Consider the following 25,630-nt stretch of genomic DNA (forward strand, 5'->3'; position numbering starts at 1 on the left):
ACCGAAATGTCCGTGTAAAAGTTCGATTTTAAAACTGCGACTGAGACGCAGCGGGGGAAGCGGACTCCCCCCCACCCCCCTCCGGCTCCCCTCACCTGCCTCCCCCCTCCCGCCACCGCCGCCATTTTAATTGACTGCAGCATTTTTGACATAAATTAAAAGAAGTTTTTTTTTTTCCTCCCGCGCCGAGGTGCCGTCTCACTTTCCCGGGGCGAGTCGCCGCGGTGACATGGGAGCGAGGCGGTGGTCCAAGTGGAGAGTGACAGCAATTAACCTGCCCCTCCCCCCTCCCTCTGCCTGTTTAGCTGCAGGAGGAGAGAGAGAGAGAGAGAGGGAGAGGATGGGAGGGGGGGGGGGGCTGACAGGGAGTGATGGGTGATATTTAGGCGGTTTAGGGGCAAATCAAATTCTCCCATCATCCCTTTAAAAAAAAAAAAAAGAATCATTAGGGAGAAAGTTACCTCACAGACAAAGGACAAAATGTGTTTGTGCGTGTGTGTGTGTGTGTGTGTGTGTGTGTGTGTGTGTGTGTGTGTGTGTGTGCGTGCATATTTGACAGAGCCATTAGCCGGAACAGCTCCGGTTTTGTTGTTTGTGGCGAATTAACACTTAAAACAGCGACAGCAAAACAAGCCTGGAGCCTGATTCTGCCTCCGCCCTTCACCTGCCTCTCCATCTCGCTCTCTCTCCATCTCTCTCTCTCTCCTCTCTCTCTCTGTCACACACACACGCGCACACATTCACACCTAAGATGCAAATCTGGGGCTTTTTTTGCCCTTGAGCATAATTTAAAGGCCTAATCACCCCCTCGCACTGTCCCTTTGGAAGGTGGGAGAGAGGGGGAGTCGGGGGAGGTGAAGGAGTGGGGGGGGGGGGCGGCGGCGTCGCTCATTTGCACCCGTGCACAAAGAAGCTCATTAGGTTTATCTCTCAGGCCTAAAATTGCCCCACTCAACTGTGTAAATAAGACGGCGGGGCCGCGGCCCGACGCATCAATCACCGCCGCCGGGACGGCCGACCGGCCGCCCGGCTGAAATATGAGCGATTCCATAAAGGTGCCTTTTGTCAGGCCGGGCCGGGCCGCCGATAAGAAGCAGCCGCCGCCGCAGCCTTGTGTGAGGAAAGGCCAGAGGAGCGTAAGGAGAGAGACAGAAAGCTGCGCTTTTGTCAAAATAATTTCTCCTTTTCTCAGCGACTTTATTTACAATGAGGGGCCTCGTCCCTTTTTTTCCTTTCTCCCTCTGTGATTTTTTTTTTTTTTTTTTTTGGGATCCCAGCGGAATAGTAGTACGCGCAGGCTGGTGACATATAGGCCTGTAGTTTCTCCCGGAGTGATGACACCGAAAGATACGGAAGGGGGGTGTGTGGAGTGTGAATGACAGCAGGGCTCCTGTTTGCTCGCCCTTCCCCAGACAAAACACAGTATTATTCTATTATCTCTCCTCCCCCTCTCCTCCTCCTCCTCCTCCTTCATCTCCATCTTTGGCTCGTTGGGGGGTAGGGGGGGATAAAGAAAAAGTAAAAAAAAAAAAAGAAAAAAAGAGGAGCCCAGGTCCGTCCGTCCGTCCGTCCTCGTTGAAGCCACGCTCCGCGCGGCCTCCTGGAATTTACAGTGGCCGCTCGCTCCCACTGACTCCATTTCGTGGCGGAGTTCCCCCCCGGGGAGCCGCGGTTGAAATGTCAAGCTGCAAAGCTTGAAAAGAGAGAGACGATGGTGGAGGAGGAGGAGGAGGAGGAGGAGAAAAGAGAGGTTGAGAGGATGAGGGAGATGGACGGCGGGTGAAATCTGCTGGAAATAAACATTTATGGGAGTCGGCGGCGGCTTTGTGCCCGGGCGGAGGAGAGGGGGGCGGGGGGGGTCAAAGGGCAAATAGGTGGCGGCGGATGAATACGAGAATGGCCTTATTGTAAAATATATATAAATATATATATATATTTATAAGAGATCACAGCATTAATTCCAATACACCCTTAATCTGCTCTGTGTGACCCGGCACGTTTTTCTCTCTCTCACTCTCTCTCTCTCTCTCTCTCGTCTTTTTCATCCCTACCTTTTTTTTTTCCTTCCCTCCACCCCCCGACCCTCCCTCCACCACCTCCCTCCAGATGTAGCGCGTTAGCCCGGGTGATAAATGAACTTGGCCGGGGTTAACCACCCCGGCGTAAATAAGAGGCAGCCACTCGGTCGCGCCGCGTCTCCCCCCCACCCCCACCCCCACCCTCCCGCGAGTCTCCCGCCGGCGGGATCAATGGCCACTTCACAACTCATTTCCTTTTACGCCTCCCTAACTGCCCCCCCACCCCCACCCCCCACTCCCTGCTTCTCCTCCGGCTCGGGGAAATAAATGGCGGTGGATCTATAAGTCGCGGGGGGCCGCAAACACGTACACAAGGGCCGCGGCTGCTGGGCGGTGCCGGGCCTTCATGCTATCACACACACACACACACACACACACACACACACACACACACACACACACACACACACACACTCATCTGGACCTCCCGAGCAATTGCCTCAGCTTAATACCCTCAGCAGTGGCATCATTTATTTGCTAACCAGCTGAACGCCGTCTCATCGTCAGCCCACAAACACACACACACACACACACACACACACGTACACGCGCGGCACTGCAAAAACAGGCATTCTGTTTGTTGCCGACTTAAGCGCCGGGCGCCACTTGTTCAGCGCGGCAGGGTCGGAGTGTTACTGTCAGCCGCCGCCTTTTCAACACCACGCGTGCAAACGCCGCCGTCTGCCTTCCAACGCGGCGTCAGCGGAGGAGGAGGAGGAAGAGGAGGTTCGGGTGGGGTGGGGGAGGCGGGGCGGCTGGGGGGGACGCGCACCAGCGGGGAAAAAGGTGAGGCTCAGCGAGAAGACGCTCCCTCCGCTGACAAAAAAAAAGAGGGGGAAGGGGGGGGGGGGTGGAAAAAGCTGGAGTGGCTTCCAGTCGCTTGATAGGCCGCGACACCCGCTATCCATTTAACAGAGCTTTAAAAAATAAATAAATAAAAAATCATCATCATCCATATGCATACGGTTGGGGTGTGTGTGTGTGGGGGGGGGGGGGGTGTCTTAAGCTGACAACCAAAAGACAGGATTTGCTAGAAGGCAGCTTTGGAGTGTTGTGAATTTAACAAGCATGTCTAGTATTACAGTTCCTCCCTCGCTTTAGCCATGAATAGTAACAAATCACGAGTCTGAGACGCCCGCACGCACGCACATCCGCCTGACGGTTTGTTGTGAGCAGCAGCAGCAGCAGCAGCAGCAGCAGCAGCAGCAGCAGCAGCTCTGCCCCCCACCACCCTCCACTTCTAGCTAATATCCCTGTGACTTCCGAATCTGGTTAAGAAGATGACGAGCACAATAAAAGTGGCATCTTCAGTGTCACCCGCTCCCCTAATTCCTCCCTTCCTTCCTTCCTCCCTTCCTTCCTCCCTTCCTCACTCCTTTCCTTCCTTCCTTCCTTCCTTCCTCCCTTCCTTCTTCCTTCCTCCCTTCCTTCCTTCCTTCCTTCCTTCCTTCCTTCCTCTCTTCCTTCCTTCCTTCTGCTAAATCTCAGCTCACAAATTCCAGGAAGTGTGTCAGTTTGTTTTTCTTCTCCCGATTACCTTCATCCTCAACCCCGTTTTATTGAATGTGTAAACGTCCTTCCTCCCGACTTGTTTGTAGTTGTGGCTCTGCAAAGGGAAAGAAGAAGAAGGAGGAGGGTGGTGGTGGTGGGAGCCTCTTTTCGCATTGCCTGCAAACACGGTATACATATGTAAGAGAGTCACTGGGGCTCTCAGCCCTCCTCCTCCTCCTCCTCCTCACGGCGGCTTTTCATACAAATGCGGTAAATAAGCTCGGGGCCGTGGGGGGAATTCGTAGGGGCTCCAAACGCGGCGCCGACTGACTGACGTGTCACTTAGCGCACCGGCTTTGGCTCTCTTCACAGGAAGCTGAAGCCACCGGGGGGAAGTGGTTGGGGGGCTCGGGGCGTGTCGGGCGAGGTTAGTCAGGTTTAGTCCTCGACTTCGGCTGTCAAGGTGACATCTGAATCGGATGGAGTCTTTGCGGAAAAGCGGCTCGTTTGAAGCTGGAATTTTGGCCAATCACGCCATGTGGTTTCTGATTGTGTTGGGGGGTGAATATTCCGACCGAGGGCGAACTGGGTGTCGGCGTCCGGGTCGGGTCGAAGTCATCGAGTTGCCAGCTAGCCAAACTGGCACGTCTTTGGAATCTTTTTGGATTCTTTGGATTCTTGAATCTTTAACGACGCGCAGAAGATTCCTCGGGATTCGAACCCGAGACCTTGTTGCTGTGAGTCCTCACCTGCGCCACCAAGCTTAGTGAGCGGTCGACGATGTGAGAAAAAAAAAACATCTGGATGCGCAAACGTTCGGATCAGTGCGCACCGTCGGCTTGACCTAAAAAAAAAAAAAAAATTGCGGAAAGTCTTTTGCGATTGTTGGCAGTTAGGAAGGAGATAGTTTCCAACAACGAGCCTCTGCGATAAAGCCCTGAAATGTCAGACTGGGATTCCGGCCGTGGCGGAGATAGACGCTGCCTGCCCCCCCTCCCCCCTCTCTCTCTCTCTCTCTCTCTCTCTCGGCCCCTGCCATTCCTCATCAAGACGCTAACCGCCTCTTATTTACGCTCGCTGGTGGCAAGTCGACTCGGCCGACTGATGGCGGTCGATAGCTCGCGCTTGGAGAAGCCGCTCGTTCCGGCCCGATAAAAGCGACGCCCGCGAGCATATGCAGAACATGCTCCTGGCGGTGGGGGGGGCGGCGGGGCAGCGGCACTTCAAGGTCGACTAGGCACTAAGCTGATATTGGTTTCACGCTTGCGCCCGTGGGCGTCGAAATCCTCCAATTGAAAGCAGGGGGCGAGATTTGATTGTTTCTGCATATGCATTTATCAGAAGTTTACATGATAAATATACATTAGCCGCCGCCGCCGAGCTCGCGCCACCGCGGCTTGGCCATGCGTGGTATTGTTTCGGCGATACCGCTTTTTTTCCCCCCTGTTTCACCTGTTTGGACTTCATCATCCGATTCGCGGCGAACCCGCGGCAATTGTAATTTGCAAGGGGGAAGGTCGGTGGTTGGTGTGGTTGGAAACTTCAAATGGATTTGTGCCGAACCTTTGCGTCTACCGGTTGAAGGGGCCGCGGCGCCCGCTGAGGTCGGGCAGGGGGGTTGAGGTGGTATCAAACTGTACGGACGCAGTAACAAAGACCAAAGTATTGCAGTCGTCAAAAGACAGAAAATGATTTGTTGCGTGGGGGAGAATTTGCAGTCGACCCTGCAGAAAACGGAATCTGTTACAGCTAGCTAGCAAGCCCTAGTGTGTGTGTGTGTGTGTGTGTGTGTGTGTGTGTGTGTGTGTGCAAACCCCATGACATCATTCTCACACATATAAATTAAGTTTAAAATGGTATCGCCAACGTGAGACACCAATCTCCACAACTTTATTTCGCCATGCCTCGAGACTCCCTAATGACGATTCATTTATCTTTTGTACAATTTGAGCCAGAGGGATTTTTTTTAAATATTTATATATGTATGTATATATATATATATATATATATATATATATATATATATATATATATATATATATATATATATATATATATGTATATATATATGTATATATATATATATATATATATATATATATATATATATATATTTAATTTTATTATTCTTTTTTTTTTCCCTTTACTTTAACTGCTGTAATTGTTCTGTCCTTGTGTTGAGTGCTGTGAAGGGAGGGATCATGCTTTTGGCACATTTATCAAAGCTCAAGAAAAGGGGGGAAAAAAGAGGGTGGAAATAAGAACCTGGAGGACCAAACCCCCCCCCCCCCTCCCGACCGCCCCTCCTCTCCCTTTTTTTCTCCCCCTTTTCCTCACATAGCTGAACTAAGTGTGCGACAGAGTGATAAATTTTTCTTGTTAGGAGAAATTACATCCACTAACTTGAGCTACTTCAGCATGAAATTGAAAAAGGAGCATTCCTGGCGAATTTCCATTCTTGATTCAATGAGAGATGCAGATTAGCCCTTTGGAAGAACGGAGCGGGGGCTGAGGGGGCGGTGGGGGAGGGAGGGAGGGGGAAAAAAGAAGGGTGTGGAGCGGCGGCAAAGAATGAAAGTGAGAGAAGTGCGAGTGGCGCTGCTCTCGCAGGCGTGATATGGGATGCTGGCGGAACCGGCGGGCGTTGTTTGCGGAGGGCTCAGTCGAGCCGACGGCGGATTAAATGAAAAAAAAAAAAACATGTCTAACATCTATTTTTTATTTATTTATTTATTATTTTTTTGCTGTTTGTGCGCTCACGCATCCGCACACAAACTGCTTTGATGCGTCCCCCCCCTTCTCTTTCTTTTTTTCTCTTTCTGTTGCTTACCACCACCTCGGTCACACTCTGCGCTCATGATAAGTCCCCTCTCCCATCCATACACACACACACACACACACACACACACACACACACACGCCTTCCATCCTGCCTGGCTGTTCTGCTGAGGACGGAGGAAAAAAGGAAGAAAGGGAGGAAGGAAAGAAGGGCCGATGATTGATAGACGCCGAGTGTCAGCGCGCCGGGCAGATAACTGTATCTTCTACGGGGACATTTAAAGGTCAAACATACATCGGCGTAATTGGAATATTCACCAGGCGGGCGGCTGAGGTACAATGCAGGGGGCTTGGGGCTTGTGGGCGGGGATGGGGCTTGGGGGGCCTGTGTTACGTAAGCACATTGGGGGGGGGTCGCTCACTTACCGTCTCGTCAGGTCTGCGAGGACCAACGGAGGAGGGTCCGGTCGCTGACGTTCTTTCGCTGGAGACTGACAGCAGAGAACCAAAGAGCCGCCGGCCGCCATCCACTGTCTGGGCTGCAGGTCGTTAATATGTTTTGTCGAAACTTTTCAATAGAAAAATTAAAAAGAATTATTGACCTTGAAAAAAGAGACAATCCAGTGTATTTAGCCCTCTGTTTGCAGCCAACAGCAAAAAAAAAAAGGCTAAAAGTGGAGCTTTGTTTAACCTTTAATGTTTTTGGTATGGGACAGAGAGGGAAACCTCAGAGAGGTGTGGAAGAGGTGGCAGTGGCCCCTGTGTGACATCACGAAGGGCTGTGTACCAGCTCAGCGCACCATGGCAGCACCCTCTTCTGAAAAGTGTAGCAAGTGGAAGAGTTGAACGGGTGTCACGCTGACTGTGCAGAGGTGCACAACATTAGTTCCCTTTATTTTGCTGTTTTTGCTGAATCAGATACTGTTTGTTTTTTTTGTCTCTGCGTCAGACGGGTCCTTTAAGTCGAGGGTCTGGAGGTGAGATCACTGGCTGGGCTGGAGGTCGGACTGCTCCTTCATCGACACCCCCCCACTGAGGGGCGGTGCTGGGATAATTAGCCGCAGCACTTAAAAGCCGAACTCTCGGGGACGGGGCAGACTTGCGCTATTGACCTGTAACCGCAGAGCCCCCTGGAGGCCCGGAGGGGCAAACAACCTCCGAGTTTTGGGGCAGGGGAGGGGGGGCTTCTCCATTTCTCACAGTCATTTTTTTTATTTATTTTTTTTCTATTTGTGTTTTGCTCGCACGCTCGCTCGCTCCTCCTGCACCTTTATCAGCACTTTTATTTGGGCTAAACACGTAAATCCAATTTGCCTTTCTTTTGCCTCCCCCCTCTGAGACACCTTCACGCTTTCATCTCCCAACTTCTCTTCTTCTTAACTGCGGCCTTTTCTGCTTTTTTTTCTTTTTTCGATGCATCTCTGTCAGCACATTTCTCAACAGCATCCGTCTGCGGCGATGAGGCCGCCTCTCTCTCTCTCCCTCTCTCTCCCTCCGTCGGATCGCTCATTGCCTCCGGCCAATCCTCCTCCCCACCCTCCCCCACCCTCCCCCCTCCAGCCAGAGCCTCTAAATAAGCCCCTGTCAACAAAGACAGACGCGGGGGTTCCTTGAAGTACGTCTTCATCGCAGAAGCCGCGAAAAATAATAAAGCTGCGTTCAGGCTCCATAAAAAACTGAACTGCTAAACTGCTGCCACTGGATCGATGTCTGTTTTTTTGTTATTTATTACATTTTTTATCTATGGTTTTTTTCTCTGATGAGCTGCGGCTGGCAGCGTGTCAGCGCAGGTCGAAATCCAGCTGTGGAACTGCTGCGAAAAAGAGAGGGATCACAATCACCTGAAGAGGGCCCAAAAGCGTGTGTGTGTGCGTGTGTGCGTGTGTGCGCGTGCGTGCGTGTGTGTGTGTGTGTGTGTGTGTGTGTGTGTGTGTGTTTGTGTAGCAGGACTCTTGTCGAGCACTTTGCGCTCCATGCCAGCGTGGCCTGTGCAAAGGGAAGCGCTTGACCTCCTGCAAACACTCGCTGGCTTCCACTGCACCTCAACTCTTCTTTCTTTTTTCCCCAGCTCATACAAACCCCTTTACTCTTCTTCAATACAAAGGAATAAATACGGAACGCTGACGGTATCAGGGTGGTGAACCGTGATGAGTATTGACCCAAAGAATGCATTTTGTTTGTTTGTTTGACACGACTTTCAGTCCAGACTTAAAATCAAGCTAAAAAAAAAGTAGCTAAAAAGCGGAAAGTGCAGATTTATCGTTGGGTTTTCTGCAATTGTGGATGTAAAAAATTTCCCTGCTTTCACTGTAACATTGTTGTGGACGTGTGGCAGTTTCCAACCGTGGCTCTTTTGTGAGTTTTTGTTTTGTTTTTTGCTGTAAAGTTGGAGCAGAGGAGCATTTGAAAAACACATTAGGTGTTGCAACCGCGCTTGGCTGCGCATCCACCAGCAGATCTCAGTTGGTTTTATGTGAGAACCAACTGATCCAAAAATCCAAAGTCCACTGGTTGTTGAATTAACACCTTATCTTCTTATTTGAGATCCCAATAAATATATTGGGGCTTCTTCTTTGATATTGCGATAAATGTATTTGGACTTCTTCTTTATCGTGATAAATAAATGTAGGCTTCTTTTTTGATATCATGACTTATTCTTTGATACCACGATAAATATATCGGGGACTCGTTGCCGAGCCGTTGTCGTACTCTGACATTTGGCTGCCGCCTCACAACATCACACAGATGCAACCGGTCTGCATTCCATTTCTTTCTTTTTTTTCATGAGTTTGTTTTTCCAGCGCGCGCTGGCCAAGCAGCTGCCACGAACAGCAGCGGGGCCACGCTCCTCATTTTTCCCTGGCACGGGCCCCCTCAGAGTCTCAGCGGACGCATATGCTCTCCTCGACTCCCTCTGGCAGATGCAAAACGCACTCGCTTTTCTATCCTTGTGATGGGCAAAGCAGACTCGCTTTTTTTATGGTTATTATTCTTTTTTTCCCCTTTTTGTCTTTGCTGGGCTGAGAGGTGACACAATACCCCTCTCCTCTCCTCCTCTCCTCTCCTCTTCTCTCCTCTGCTCTGCTCTCCTCTCCTCTCCTCTCCTCTCCTCTCCTCTCCTCTCCTCTGCTCTCCTCCTCCTTCCCGGGGTGGAGAGGGAGCAGAAATTCATCTCGACAAACCCTCCTGGGAGGGTGTAGCTATGCGGGGGCCTCTGTTTACTGTGGCAGAAAGTTAATATAAATTTTCATCAGTGGGGGAAGTTTACACATACGATTCTATTTGTCCTTCATTATTAGCACCTGAGTCTGGGGCCGGGCAGGCATAATTGTCTACAGACACAGGCCAAATAGATGCAAGGGGAAGGCAAATAAGCACTGCCCTCCCCCAGCCACACCGCCCCACCCACCGCCGACCCCCTCCCACCCCACACACACACAAAAAAAAATAATTCATTGCCTTGTGCGTTGCGATCCTCCACCCCAGGAATTCTTAATCTAGAGAATCAATAAACAAGGCGTGAGAGACGTCGGGAGGAAGGAGGAGCGGGGGAGCAGGGTGGAGGCTGGGGGGTGGGGGTGATATGAGAGATGAGAGTGTAAGGGTGGTGGGGGGGGGGGACGGAGATGGCAAAGTGCATAGTGCATAGTGCTTATCCTCTCCGGAGCAGTGACAGCGTGCAAAGGTAAAAGATACGTAAAGGTTTTTCTAGTTTTTTCTTTTTCTACATTACTCAGAGCAGAAAAAGAAGCTTTTTTTCAAAAAAGAAAGTCCTGGCAGAGGTGACAGGTAGAGTGGGCCCTCAGGCACTGACTGAGGTTCTCCATTGACCCCCCCCCAGGGTTGCGATATCTGAACGCATCATTAGTCCAATGAGACTTTATTTTCATTCATGCACTTGTCTTAATTTGCCTTTTTGAGTTTCTTCCTGAAAAAAAGGTGGAAAGAAAAAAACCTTTTTGAGTGGCGGATGCACAATTTTCAAGTAAATAAACAACAGGTTTACAGAAAAGTCTTCATCGGGCCCTCTGAGAAGGAGGCAAATTGAAAAACAGTGGAATAAGAACCGGGATTGGACCCGATTCCTTTTTCTTTTTTTTGTCTTTTTCTCGCAGCTCCTCTAGTTGACATAGAAACGCACTCCTTTACGCCTTTTTTACGAAGTCCTGGGCGTGATCCCGGCTTAGCTCACTCTGCACTCTCTTCACAGCTGAGACCTCCGCATCCCGTCGTCGGCATCCTCCCGCTGCGCTTCACTCGTTTCCACCAACTCTGCCTTCTCTCCGTCTATCGTCCCCCCCCCCCCCCCCCGATACTCCGACGTCGCACGGAGCATCTTATCTCACCCCCACCACTTCAAATCCTTCTCCATCCATCCATCCGTCCATCCCGGCTGCAATCCTCTTATGTAAGGAGCCGACGCGGGTTGTGAATGTTTCCTCCCGCTCCTTTGTTTGGTCACGCTTTCTTTTTTTCCCCGCCACCACCGCCACCGCCACCGCTAACACCAACAACATCCTCCTGCGCCTCTCTCTCAGAAAGCGACGACTCTGCGAGTTGTCAGAGCCGTCAGCCAGCGCCGAGCTGTTCTGGCCGGCGGCCCTGCTCGCTCCCCGCAGCAGCAGCAGCAGCAGCAGCAGCAGCGATGACAACAACAACAACAGCAGCAAAACATCTGTTCCTCCGCTCTCATATCCACCCGCTGCCACGCGCAAACGGCTAATGGGAAAAAAGAAAGAAAAAGAAACACCTGTCGGACACTTCACTGCAATACCTTCCCGTATCCTGATAATAATGATGATAAGAATAAGAAAAAGGAAGACTGAACCACCCCCTGGTGGTGACCCCGGGGCAGGAAGTGAGCCACGCTTCTCCAAACAAACGGGTCCAATCTGGCAAATCCAGCTCCAGCGTCGCACTTCTTTAGTGTGTGTGCATATTTTTTCTCCTCCTCATCCTCTCTATTTCTCCCCCTGCCGCCTGCTCTTCCCCTCTTTCCTCCCCGCCGTGCCTATTAATGTGGCGCGGGGACATGCCTGTGTAAACATTCTTGTTTCTCCGTCCGTCCGTCCATCCGTCCGCTCGGCATAATAGCCGTCTGTATCGCCTCTTTTCCCCATTTATTTATTTATATGTCCCTCTTTCCCCGCTGACCCGGCTATCTGAAACCAATTACGCCGGATCCATTTTGGGGCTGAATCTTATTTTCCTAAGGATCCGCACAATGTCGCGGTCTCGCTCGCTCGCTCGCTCGCACGTGTGTGTGTGTGTGTGTGTGTGTGTGTGTGTGTGTGTGTGTGTGTGTGTGTGTGATGTTTTTCACCCTCCTCTTTTCCAACCTCAGCGATGGATATCAACATCAAATATGCCTCTGAGTGCCTTGTTATTTATACAGCAGGGTCCGACTCCGCCCCCCCCATTCCCCCGACCGCCTCCTCTGTCTGTCTGGCGCTCACTCCCCTCTCTCATTTTCAAGAATGTGTCACATTGTGCTGTTTTTACACAATGTGTGCGTTAATAGACGGGGAGGGATGTCATTTTTTCTTGCATAGCAACCCGGGTTAAATAGCCGGGGTTGCGCTTTCACTCGTATGCTATTTTTTCTTGTGTGTGTGTTCAGGTGCTCCTTATCAAACTTTTTGTGTTTTCTTTTTCTGTCTTTGTGTGCGTGTGTGTGTGTGTGTGTGTGTGTGTGTGTGTGTGTGTGTGTGTGTGCGTGCGCGCCCTTTGTTGCGACGGGCGTCTGCTTTGCCGGCTCTGCGAAGTGTGTGACACAAATTGAGCTTTTTTTTTTTTTTTTGCAGTAATGGCTGAAAACTCTGAGCCAGTTGAAGTGAAGGGACCCCCACAGCATTACAGGCTCCAAAAAAAGAAAAGAAAAAAAGAAAATTTTTTTTGTTTTTTTAAATGGCCAAATCAACTTCCGCACAGGAGTTGACAGCCACTCCAGGGAAAAAACAAAAAAGTTTGCTCAAACTTGATCAAAGGTCGGTGTCGGACTTTGTGATTGTCTTTTGATTTTTTAAAGACAGAGTGAGAGAGAGGGGGGGGTTGGACGTGTGAGGGGGGGCGAGACTTCTGCTGTTTCTCCCGCCAACGGCAACATTGCGGGTGGTGTTAAATTTAGCCTTTTTCCATATTTTATTTCTCCGACTTGGCTTGGAAAAACACCACATGGAGCAGACCAGTGATTCTTCACACTCAGCAGCAGCAGCAGCAGCAGCAGCAGCAGCTAATCGAGCCAATCGCACAGCAGCGACCCGATGCGTTTTGGCACGAGGAGGGAAGAGGCCTCGTAGAGGTCAGGGGTCAGAGGTCAGAAGGGTGCGACCTCCCGGTTGAAGGAGACGGGGGAGGTGGTGCAAAACAAGCCGAGGTGTCAGGTGGTGCAGCACCTCTGGATGGCAACCTTGGCGCCGTGCGTGCCTAATAAACTGGCCGCTGAGTGCATCCTCACACCGACTGATGTCACCAACAGTCTGGGCTCTCTCTCTCTCTCTCTCTCTCTCTCTCTCTCTCTCTCTCTCCCTCTCTCACTCTCTCTCTCCTCTCTCTCTCTCCTCTCTCTCTCTCTCTCTCTCTCCCTCTCTCTCTCTCTCTCCCTCCCTCTCTCCCCCTCGGCTGTCTTGACTTTGGAGGCGTCTCGGCGAGGCCCTTATTGATTGGTGCGGGCAGATAAACATTTCCTCCTGCTGGGGCACTGACTGCGCTCGTCAGGCGGGGCTTCCCGCAGCCGCAGCAGCAGCTACAGCCGCAGCAGCCGCAGCAGCAGCCGCAGCAGCAGCCGCAGCAGCCGCAGCAGCAGCAGCGCGGGAAACTCAATAAGCCTCATAATTACTTTTATTCGCCAATCGCAGCGAGATTAATTAGGCCCCGCGTCGTAATTAGCCGAGCCGTCGGGCCGCGTTCCAGGAATTTGTTTAGCCGCCTCGCCTGCAGTGTGAAGGAGGAGGAGAAGGAAAAAAATAGAAAGCCGATACAGAGGAGTTGTTTTTTAAGCCCGTGTTGGTCGCTACTGACCACTCCCACCACACCACCGCATCTCAAGCTTATTTCTGACTTAATGATTAGCCTGGATTTTTGTTCTTGGAGAAACTAGAACAAACTCAAAGAAGACATTTAAAGTCCTTTAAAGATTTCCTGCTCTCTGATTCGTTGGAATGGTGACAGGTCTGCTGTTATAAAGTCCCAGTAAAAATATTTAATAAACATAAACAACCACAGCATGGGTGTCAAACTCAAACAGTCGGAGACATTTTAAAACTTGGAAAAAGTCTCGGGCCAACATTGATATTTATTGGAAAAAAAAAATCTTCCTCCAGAAAAACAGTGACGCTTTTTATACAGACCCAAACAGGCTAATAATACATTTCAAAATAAAATCACAGTAAACTAGTTATGTAAAAATCACATCCTCCAATGAGCGTCCTGTCCTGTTTGACATGACCAAATACCAGTAGGGCATTCTGGGATTTGTAGTACCAGTGGTACATGTGCTGCATAAACCCAGCAGGCCAGATCTTGTATTGCCTCGCTGGCCAAATTTGACACCTGTGAACTACAGTCATCGAATAAATGCACTTTGTTGATCCCAAATTTGGAAACTACGCTGTTGCAGCACTAAAAACAAGACCACAAATAAAATATACAGGAAATACAAGAAATTCCAGAAACATTAATTCCAGGAGACATAGACATAGACACACTAGACACACTAGACAGGGCAGTCACGACTAAGTGGAGACATTTTAAGTATCTACTTCTGTCCACTCCTGTGTGAGCAGTGATCTCACCCTGCACCCTGATGGCTGAATTTCTGCTCAGGTTTTTGCGCCAATTTCTTTTTTTTTTCTTTTTTTTTCTTTTTTTGTGCACGTGCAAGCGGGTGGCTCCTCTGACCGGGGGGGCTTAGACAGATCGATGCATGGAGAAGCCGGTGGCGGCATCGTGCCTGTTTGTTTACTGGAGTTCCACCCCCCCGTCCCCCCATCAGCACCAGACGGATGGATGAAGGCAGCGCCACCTCTGTCTTCTCGTAATTGATCAGCAGTGGTATAGGGGGGCGAAGGGGGAGATGGGGGGTGGGGTCTGGTGACTGTGACCCCCCTCCTCCCCCGAGGGTGTTGAAACATGGCTACTCTTTTTTTTCTCTTCTTCTTCTTCTTCTTCTTCTTCTTCTTCTTCTTCAGCCTCCCTCCTCCTCTTCACCCTCACCTTGTTTGCTCAGGATCACAATGTACCAGTTCAAACATTGCTCGGCCGTGCCCCCCCACCCTCCCTACACACACACACACACACACACACACACACACACACACACACACACACACAGACAGCCCCCCAACCCGTTGTCATGGATACCGGCACAAGCGGGCAGAAATGTAAAATGAGCACACTCGATTCATGAGGAAGTGTCACTCTCTGAGTCTGAGTATTTCTCTGTGTGAGTGTGTGTGTGTGTGTGTGTGTGTGTGTGTGTGTGTGTGTGTCTGTGTGTGCGTGCGTGCGTGTGTGTGTATCTGTTCTCCTCCCGCTCGTCCTCTTCTTTTGTCATCAGGGGGGAAACAAAAAAGAAAAAGCACGGAAACACCTGTGAAGTTGTTGTGTTGCGTCGCCGTGTTGCGGGCGACTGCATGTATTTTTATTTTTTTTCCCACTTGATGCTCGTGGGCTTGAAGGACGTAGCGGCAGCAGCAGCGGCAGCAGCAGCGGCAGTGGCAGCAGCAGCGGCAGCGGCAGCTGTGCGCGACGCTCTCCTCCCTGCCAGACTCTTTTCATCATCGGCTCTTGAAGGAGCCGAGCGGGGGGAAAAAAGCTGCTCAGCCCAGCTGCTGCTGCTGCTGTACCTGCTGGTTGTGGCGGGGGAGCTCAGCATCGAGGGGGAGGAGGAGGAGGTGGTGGGGGAGGAGGTGGAGGAGGAGTTGCTGTTTTCCCATCAGACTCCCAGAGAAACAAAGTCGCGAGCGCCGCGTCCCAGTCGTCGTCGGCACTTCCGCAAAAACTCTGGAAAACATCATTTCTGGTGAAAAATAAAAAAAAAAATCCCTCAAAACAAAAAACCTCTCGCTGCTCCCCAACCATCTCCTCTCCTCTTCCTTCCAGCCGAGCAGCAGCAGCAGCAGCAGCAGCAGCAGCAGCGGCGGAGGCGGCGGCGGCGGCAATGATGCACATTGTGAAATTAGCCGCGCTCGCCTCTTAATTCACATTAAACACGGCCTAATGTTGATTTTGTCAATTTTAATTACAGCTCGCAGGGGCTCTTGGCGTGGCGCCGCCGCTGCCGCTGCTGCTGCTGCTGCCGCTGCTGGTGCTGCTGCCGCTACTTCAAATTGATATTATGAATATGCAAATGTGGCGGTAATTTGCTGAGAGAAGTGGGTATTTCAGTTGAGCACACACTAGACAGGTCAATTCCACTGATGCTCTGCCTTTTCTCTCTTCTGCCGCCACTCGAGACAAACTGTCGTTGTTCTCCGCTCGCGTGTCGTCGCATCTCAAGCAGATTGTGCGATTTCTTTGGTTTCAGGGGAAGAGAAAAAAACAACAAACAAACGGTACAAAAAAACCCAGCAAAGCCGCCTTGTCCTCCTTCTTCTGTCCCTGTTCGCCACGTCACCTTTTGTCTCTTCTTCTTCTTTTTCTCTTCCATCCCAGGCCCTACAAGCGGCGAGGCAATTACTCTTGCAGCAGCCTAACGGTGGCCTGAAATCTCCAAAGACGCAGGACAAGCAGCAGCAGCAGCAGCAGCAGCAGCAGCAGCAGCAGCAGCGTCCACTGCAGGTAAAGAAAAAGCGGCTCCGCCGTCTAATCTCTTAAGTCTATCCATAATACATGCTCCTCCCCGAAAAGAAGATTTCCTCTGTTCCACAAGTGTGTTTGATTTGCCCACGCAATCCTCGAAGCCCGCTGCCGGAATCCTAAGTTTTCCGGAGGAGCCCCCCCCCCCCACACCCCCAGCACTCCCTCCCCACCCCTCGAGGCCGGAGGAAGATGTCACAGCCGGAGACTCGTCCATTGTTTTAAAGGGATATTGCCTTGTTTTTTTGCAGCGGGAGGCGCTCTTTATGTTGCTAGGCTACGTACGCTAGCAGTCAAAAGTTTGGACACACCCGCTGAATTGAATGTCTTAGCCACCTTTCATAAAAACATATTTAGAGTTATTTAATGTGTTTTTCTTTACTGCATGATTACATATATCTTGCTCATATATTTGACATCTTCAGCATCTATCGTATACAGTTGTACAGATAAAAAAAAAAAAAAAAAAAAAGACTGCGTGACTTGCGTTTGTCTTTCCAAACTTTTGACTGGTAGTGTATCCGATGATGAACTGGATCACTCGGAGGTTGTTGTCTGTTTCAAGAGCCGGGTGAAGGCAAAGCAGCGGATCGGTGCGTTAACGTTGCTAACAGCACTTAGCAGATTTGCCGATGAGAGCAGAATTTGGGAATTAAAGTGTGGTTATTTCACACTACTATTACTAAATTTTGCCGGGTGTACATTTCAATGTCAGATTAATTTGTTTTTCCTCGTTGCGACGCAAAGCTACTGAGACTGCAGCGAGGATTAGCGTAGCATTCGTTTGGCCGCTCTGAGCTTTTGGACGCAGGGAAATCATGCACTCCCAAACCAAACTGTGCTACAGTTCCATCCATGATAAAACGTGCGGGCGTGCCGTGCGTAGGTCGTTCCTTTGCGCCGAGGGGCGGCACTCGGATCAGAACGAAGCATCTCTCGCCTCTCGACGGCGGCTAATTTTAACTGCCTCTCATTTCCAACCTGTCAACGCTAATTTGCCTTATTGATTTGTGGCGCCGTCTATTTCTGTTGCCGGTAATTTGAGAAAAGATCACCAACACACACCCACTGAACAGCTGCATTTTTCGGAGGATGCTCACCAGTGTAAATATGCGTTTTAAAACGTAGTTTAAACCAGTCACCGGCGTGCTAAAGCTAACAGCTACCTAGGAGCGCCTGTTCACCTCATTAGAGGCTAACGTCAAGGGAACTGGCGATAACCAATAGACTTTTTCTATTTTTTTTCCGAACAACAGTGACACCTTAAATTGGAGTCGCACCCCTCCCCCCAGCCCTCCTGTGTCCCTAATTACACAGCGGTGAGGGGATGAGACGCAAATAATTCAGTCCAAGCTCAACGAGATCATCGGCATAGCGACGTGTGGAAGGGATTTGGGGAAATCCGCTGTTTTTATTTATGGAGGAACACGGTGGGCAGCGAGCTTTAGCGCGACTTATTGCCTCATCCTGCTGCTGCCATTTCTTCTTCTTCTTCTTCTTCTTCTTCTTCTTCTTCTTCTTCTTCTTCTTCTTCTTCTTCCACTTCTACTTCTTCTTCTGCTGCGCCCGTCGAAGTGGGAAAAAACCTATTTAAACAATCGGGATGCTGATCTACAAACGGCCACCAAGGCAATATTGAACGAATATCGCACGACGGCTGCGATCCCCGGGTTCGACCCGCTGCCTCTAATAACGGCCGGCCTGACGGTAAATATTGAATATTTACATTTTGCTTACCGCGGCCTCGTCGGCGATGTGAATCAATATGGAATCAGGAAGCCCGTCGACCAGTCCCTGTCCTCCGGCCTCCCCGGCTAATCCAGCTGTTGATCCAGCTATTTTATTTATTAACGGCCTGAAAAGAGAAAAAAAAGAAAGAAAGAAGCGTAAGAACCCCCCCCCCAGTAGAATCCGCTTGGATTTTTTTTTTCCTTCCCTCTTCTTGCAGTGGGAATATCCGGCTGCCGTGCCCTTGGATGGGCTCGTTTTCAAATTGCGCTCCCATTGTGCAAATATCAATCTGAAAGCAGGCGCAACTCTTCATTAAAACCCTTGTTTTGCTCTATTTACTCCCCCCCCGCCACCGTCGGCGGCACAGATAATTTATTCCTGTCTTGTGGGAGTTTACCTAATAAAGCGGCATTATTTACCTGGATCACGGGGGCCAAAATGAGCGCTGCCGAGCAGTTAATTGTCGGCGCCTCGGCGCGATAACAGTCGACTGGCAATCAGGCAGGCGGCGATGGTTCTCCCCCCGCCCCCCAGCGCCCCACACCCGACGGACCCCCCTCCCGCTCGCCCCCTGCAGGAGCAGCGTGGCATTGATCCCCTTGCACGATTAGAGGAAGCGGAAAAGTCGGCGAAGGCGGATTAACGCCAAGCGTGACACCCCGATAAAATCCTCTGCTGGTTTATTTTGTGTTTAGACCCCCCCCCCCCCCCCCCCCACACACACACACACACACACACACACATACCCACGACCCCCCCTCCTCTGTTCACCCAATCTTCTAGCATTTAAAGGCGGGGGTCGTCGGTGGTGGGAGGGGAAACCATCCATAGATCATGGCATGTAAATTATTTAGTACACAAGCGTCTAAGTGCCACAGCTTGCGGTTTTAATTACGCGTATTAGCGACTAAAGGCCTCTCGCCCGACTGATTCTCATCCCGCTCGGCGACGCGGAAGCGGCTTCGGCGGCGTGCGCGCACATCGGCGGCAAGGATGAAGGGAGAGGAAAGAAAACAAGTCTCACAAACACGTACACACGCAAACACACGCGCACGCGAGAGCCGCTCCTCCGCATTTGCGTAATGTGACGGGTCTATTATTACACGCTAAGCCCGCGGGAGCGCTCAATAAACACCTATTTCTGCCTGTAAATCCCCTCCCTGCCTCCTTCCACGCCGCTTTACACGCCTCTCCCAGGGCGCGCAAACGCCCTCTCGTCTCCTCCTCGCCTCCCCTCGGCTCTCCTCCTCCTTCTCCTCCTCCTCCTCCTCCTCCTCGTCTCCGGCGTGGCACGTAACCCCGGCGCAACCTCCATCCCGAAAGCCATTTATACACTGACATTTGGAAATACAAATAAAGAAACGCGGACGAGCAGCGGTGGAGAGGATTACCGGCGGCCTACACATCTGACAGTTGTTTTATTTTTTTCTTTCTTTCTTCTTCAACCCCCCCACCCCGCGCTCCCTCCCTCGCCAGCAGAATGCCCCCCCCCCCTCCCTTGAGTTGTCAGGAGTGACTTTGTGTGTGAGTTGCAGTTTGCGCGCTAGCATGTACCGTACACAGCATTTGGCCAATCGGCCAATCACACGGGGGAAGCTCATGGCATTCGGACGTGCAGCCGGAGTCCAAAGCCGACATCATAACGGGGAAACAATGCAGGGGGGGGGGATTTAGGTCAACTTTGAACGCAGTTGTCAGGGTCGCACGTCCTGATATAGAAGCTAAATAGCATTTTAGCTGTTTGTGGCTTTTCGGCAAATGCAATTCACGAATCCCAGGAAGAACCTTCTTGCACAGTCTGAGGAGGCCTCAACAGGAAGCAGCTTGACCACCGCTGAGCTAGCGAGCCGTCTCAGCCCCATCAAATTCTCAAAGAATTGTCCGCACAACAAGGTACAAATTGAATTTTCTGGCATCCGCACGACGTTCCAAACGTAGACCGCGCCCACCACCATCCCCGTAAACTCTGCAGATTGCTTTTGGGCACTGGGCCATCCCCGGCAGCGCTACACTTTTTTTTTAAAGGTCAGGTCAGCGCTCTCACCGCTGAGCCAATATCACGCGCTCGCCCTCTTATTGCCTCTCAGCCGGAACGCACGCCGCCCGTCTCGGTTGCAGGTTAGCAGGCGGCGGCGGCACGCGTGGCCGAAGGAAGCCGCTCTCGCATTTTTACATTTGTGAATACACACACAGATCGTTTCCACCTCATCCCCTCCGGTCGGATCTGAAAATAGAGAGGGGAAAATTAGAAGCATGAAGGAGGCGGGAGAGAAATATTATGTTATTCATGAGGAAAACTTGTGTTGACTCTCGGAGGCGGCGGGGGAGAGGGGGAAAAAAAGCGTCAGCACATTTAAAGTCAAACACCCTTGGTTACTGCTTTTGTAACCAGAAAACAAGTTTTTTTTTCTTCTCCTCCTTCTTCTTCTTCCTCCGCTCCGCCGCCCTCCCTCGCTCCCTCCCCCGCATTTACAACACCTACAGGACAAGATTGCTTAAATTGCGAGGACAGAGCAGGTTCATCATTGTGATGCAAAAGAAGTGGAAGCGCGAAACCCCGAGGCGAGGTAGCCGGAGTTTGGCGGAGAGAGGATCAAGAGAGGGGAGAGAGAAAAAAAAGGGGGGTGGGGGGGTGGGGGGGAGAGGAAAGAAGGATAGCGGCAGAAGTAGTTGGGGGGGAAAAAAAAAAAAAACGTCTCAGACCTTTGATGTAGCGGCAACAAATTTACCTCGTGACAGAAGATACATGGGCGCAATAAACGAGTTATACCAGCCCTTACACATGCAATCAGATGATTCCGGCCGCGGTGTTAATTGGATCCTAACCGGCGGATCTGATACGGCGGAGGGCCCCGGTTGGTTGGCGTGTGTGTGTGAGTGTGTATGTGGGGGGGGTGGGGGGGGGGGGGTGTTGAAGCCTATCCAAGTGATGAACTATAATTCACTGAGCTGCTTGAAGCGCTTGTAATTTACTGTGTGTCACTGATGAAGAGGCTGATCCGGCCGAGGCCGTATTACCTGCAACATCAGAGGGAAGTGTCGCCCCCCCTCCTCCCCCTCACCTCCCCACACGTCCCCCACACCCAGACCCATCTCTCTCTCTCTCTCTCTCTCTCTCTCTCTCTTTCGCTTTTTGTCCTCACCCACCACCGCCACCTCCTCCCCCGTCGCCCTCTTTCAAATTCGCCACTTCTACACTCTCGGCACTTTTGGGATTCTTTCCCTCCCTCACTCCCTCCCCCCGCCGTCGTTGCCCTGTCGGCCGTCCCGTTCGCGACTCCCCTTCCCCGCAGGGAGCCGTTCAGATAACGCAGCCACAGCCAGGCAATGCGTTTTGTACAAAAAGATTTAGGCTAAGGGGGGTTTTCACTCCTGATTAATAAAAATAAGTATTCCACAGTTATTTTCAGGGCCCGGACGTTGATTGCTGCGAGGTTGCTGAACCTGCTGAACTCTTTCCCTACTTTTCCGACTGCAGCGGCGTTCCTCAGGTTTTCGACAGCGGCCTCTTGGTCACTCCGTGCCCCCGGCCCCAAACGCAACTGTTGCATCAGGAAAATTCTAATCAGTCAGCCATGTGGCGAAAAGAACACCTGGATATGGAACACTGAACATACAGTGGCTGTGTGTCCATATTAAATGAGGAGCGCGGATGTATTCACAATATTGGTCAAGTCAGGTGCGGACCTGAGAGACGTGACTCTTGGTCCAGGGCCTCAATCAATGACAATCTGCATGTAGGGTCTAATCAATACCCTCAAAACCGTACCGGCCTCATCTCAATCCCATTTGGCTGCTTTTTGATCGGAGGCTTTTTTTTCTCTCCGTGACGGCTCTTCATGTTTTGATAAATTGCACTTCCCATGCGTTGCCCAGACGGCCACTATGGGAATTGATTGAGGAAAACATCCAGTAATCCACTTAGCTTCTGCTCGGACAATCCCACTTATTGATCACCCCCCCCCCCCCCCCCCCTGCCACCCGGAGGCTTCCAGAGGCGTACGACGTTTTCTCGGAGGCGGCGCCCTTGAACTTTGGAGTCAGGCGGTAGTCGGAGGTCTTCTAGTGGAACGTCCCCGGCTATCGGCGCTCACACGGCACTATTTGGCAGTAATTGGTTAGCAAATTAGCTGGCTTTGGCCGCAAATGGAGCTAAGAGGTCGGTGAGTCCAGAAGCTAAAATTGGGGTCGGGTTGGAAATTTTTAATTTTTAATTTTCTTTGGTCTGGTTTCCCCTGGGAATCCTCAGGAGTTTGAGATTAAAAAAAAAAAAAAAGGGGGGGCGGGGGGGGGAGAGAGACAATGGCTCTGGCTGTGGATTCTTTTTCTCTCCGTCTCCTCGCGGATGCTGGCGACTTAATTAGCGGTGACTCTTCCTGCCCGGGATCCAGACTAATTACTGACTAGGACCCTTCCATTTTTCATTGCACTTATCTGGCCCAGCTCTACCCCCCGCCCCCTTGTCCGGCGAGCAGCCTCCTTCGCGGAGAAACCCCCGCCCCCCTCACGACGGCGGTCGCCCCCCCCCGATGTTTATAGGCGACACCTCATAACCACTTTCCCCTCTGCTGCCGAACGGGGCGCCGCGAAGTGGTGATGAAAAAAGGAGCCCCTCTTCCTCCTCCCTGCTGCCGTAATTATTTAAGTTTGAACTCTGATACGCCACTTATCTCCCGCTTTAGCTAATCTGAGTTTGCCTGTTTAAAAAAAAAAAGGAGGAGAAGAAGAAGGAAGACCTCGCCGCTGTGAAGATAAAGCGTTGCGGGTGTAATTGTTGGCAGTGCGTTTTGTCAACCGGTTGAGGCGCTCGGCGGTACTAGCGCAGTTAACTAGCCACACAGGCTAAAAGTGGACTTGACCATATTAACGCACGGCCCAATCAGACAGTAGAAGGGATGGGTGTCGTTCAACATTTTTTGACATGACGCCAGTTCCGATACTTCACCTAGTTTCAGTACTGGTTCCAGAATATGTTTTTGATACGAGAGTTAAAAAAAACAACTTTTATTTTCCATTTTCTGGGTGATTCAAGTTATTCAATTCCTTTGTTGCTTTCTTGATCCTCCTTAATGAAGCAGAGCCACACTACATATTATTAATATGATTTAGGTCCCATAGGCACAACAATGGTCTTTCTTGGATATCGGAATTTGGCACCGAAAATGATACATTTTTCAACATTTGACAGAATCGGAGCATTTTGGTGGGGCTCCAAATGCATTACACAATTCCAAACGTATAGAATGCGATTCCGTTTTTTGGCCCCAGAGTGACTCACGCACTCTTGGAGAGTCTTGACCTTTCGTGGGAAGGCTGCTTTCAGGCTTCAGCTTGTGACAAAAATGTCTTTTGGCCTGCAAAGGTTGACAAGGAATACAAGTCACGGGTGTCTTATCAACCTCTTGACTCATCGCCAGGGACATTGGAACAGCAGCAAAGGAAACATATGATATTGTAATATCATATATTGGCTCTTCAACAGCAGCCACAGCCTTGGAAATCTTCTCTCCTGGTTCTAAAGAAGCCCAAGGACGGCTGGTGTAAAAGGGTGTTTACATCGGCCCTGCCGCCACCACCACCACCACCACCGCCACCGAGCACTAAAATGCTCATTAATTTCATCCCGTCGTGGCGAAATCATTTTCCAGGAGAGGCAATTCAGCCTCCTGTTCCTTTCAATTCACCGCTCCCGTCAATCAGGCAGCATCCCCGCAAAAAAAATGGAGGTGTTATATTCCCGCAATTATCATGTCACGCACTCGAAAATGTAAATGAACGTGTGCCCGTGCATGTGTGTGAGCGTGTGTGTGTGTGTGTGTGTGTGTGTGTGTGTAAAATTAAATTTATGGGTTGTCAGTGAAGAATAAGAACCAGGAGAGCAATTACTTATCTGCTTTCATCTCGGAGCCTCTGATACGTCAAGCAGAAAAGCAGCGCAGTTAAACGGCGGAATTAGCATTGTGCCGCACTCCACAATGGACGACCCCCCAATCCCCCCTCCGCCATCCTTCCTCCTCGCTTTTCTTTTCACCGCCGACCCTCGTCTTCCTCACCTCTCTTCCTCATTGGCAGCCGTGGCTGAATTAAATGACTTATCTCCCATTACCTCCCTTTTAAAAGAGCCCCATTGAAGCCGCTCTTGGCTGCCCTTTTTCTTTTGATTTCTTCAGGGTTTTTTTTTACCTGTTTGGACTCTCGAGGAAGCGGCACTTTCCGCAGTAGTCGCCCGCTGAGTTTGAAATGTTGAAACTTGCGTCGTTGTTGTGCGTCCCGTTGGGTGTCCGACGCAAAAAAAGAAAAAAGAAACCTGGGGACCTGGAGGGACGAGGGGTTGTAATTACTCACCTTGCAAAAAATGCACCTTTAAGGGGTTAATAACACTGAAGGTGTAAGCAGAGCATTTGCATAATTACACACCGGCTGTGTAATTTGCAACTTTTCTTTTTTTTTTTTACCCCCCTCCCCCTTCCCGATGCCTTTTGTTCGTCCGCCTTGCCCATTGTGCGCGAGCGGCCGCTCTCCCTTTGCAGAGAGTCAGCGGAAAGAAAAGAGATGTACCACAACATCCTCCACCACCTCCACCTCCTCCTCCTCCTCCTGCTACTGCTGCCTCCTCCACCTTAGATGGAGTCCCCCCTCTTTCCCTAAGACCCCTAATGAACAATGGAGGCAGGATTTGTTTGAATATGAATATGAATGTGCAGCGGGGCCGGCTGCAGGTTGACCTTCAGCTGTGATTTTCAGTTCATCAGGATTAGTCAAGGCGGGCGATCAGGAGCCACTAATGCATAATGACTTCTAAAATGAAAAATGTGTAGTGACCATGCAAATGTCTCGGCTAATCAAAGAGGGGTGGGGTGGGAGGGGGTCGGGGGGCGGGGGGGGAGCTGGGCTGCTGCCCGTCGCAGGAGTAGCAGGAGGAGGAGAGCTAAACAAGGACGTGTCAAGGCCTGACAGAGGGGGGGAGACAGGGGGAGAGGTGGAGGTGGGGGAGGGGGAGAGACACACGTGGAAAGTAATCAAGGCGGCTTGATTAGCCGGGCCGACGAGGACGGGGACGTCTTATTGGCCCCTTGACACGCCGCCTAGGCAGCAGCTAACTGCAAGGCCCCCACCGCGCCAGATACTGTCGCAATTAGCGCCCATGAAGGTGTTGCACCGTCGCTTTTTGATGTATTAATTATGCCGCGGCGGCGCAAAAGCTCGGCCTGTCAATAAATCCGGGGGGCGTCCGCGTCGTCCGGCCCGCTGGAACTTCAGCAAATTAGCGGATTGGACGCGCCGGAGACGTCGCTCTGTCAGTCTCGTTTAGACGGCGGCGTCTTCCGGCGCGGCTAACACCACGACGCGGCCGTGTCGCTTTCCAAAGAGGCGAAATTTAGCCTGGTTTTGTTGCTAATTTTTCTGTGTGCCCGGAACTGCAAAGGGTTTGTTTTTTTAATGGAATTTTGAAAGAATGAAAGCGATGGTTTCACTAATAGCATATTTAGCACAGTTAGCACAGTTAGCGCACCTTGTCTTGCTAATATTTCAGAACAACTCTGGTGAGGGTTTATTTTTGTTTTAATGGAATTGAATGAAGCAAAGTTTCATTTTCCAAGGATACCATATTGGGACCAGCTGGCACAGTTAGCTCTCTTGCAAATTTTCTGACCACCTTGAACTGTTGAGGGTTTGTTATGAAATTTTGGATGAATGAAGCCAACAAACTGAGGTGTCTTCCTCCCATGAAATTGGTCAGGATGGACCCCCCT

The 25,630-nt window shown here is 50.9% G+C and overlaps 1 protein-coding gene across 7 annotated transcripts in view; it reads left to right on the plus strand.

Moving 5' to 3' along the window:
* Positions 1–25,630, plus strand: part of foxp2 (forkhead box P2) — a 111,444-nt gene that overhangs the window by 49,276 nt on the left and 36,538 nt on the right. For all 7 annotated transcript variants that reach the window (XM_076011471.1, XM_076011472.1, XM_076011474.1 and 4 more), the window contains one exon: positions 16,002–16,127. In XM_076011471.1, the coding sequence (XP_075867586.1) occupies positions 16,002–16,127 (126 nt within the window). The remainder of the gene's footprint in view (positions 1–16,001; positions 16,128–25,630) is intronic.

The sequence above is a fragment of the Nelusetta ayraudi genome, unplaced genomic scaffold (assembly GCF_046127955.1).
Source record: "Nelusetta ayraudi isolate G7.1 ecotype Tasmania unplaced genomic scaffold, CSIRO-AGI_Nayr_v1 ptg000135l, whole genome shotgun sequence".
In the NCBI taxonomy this organism is placed as follows: Eukaryota; Metazoa; Chordata; class Actinopteri; order Tetraodontiformes; family Monacanthidae; genus Nelusetta; species Nelusetta ayraudi.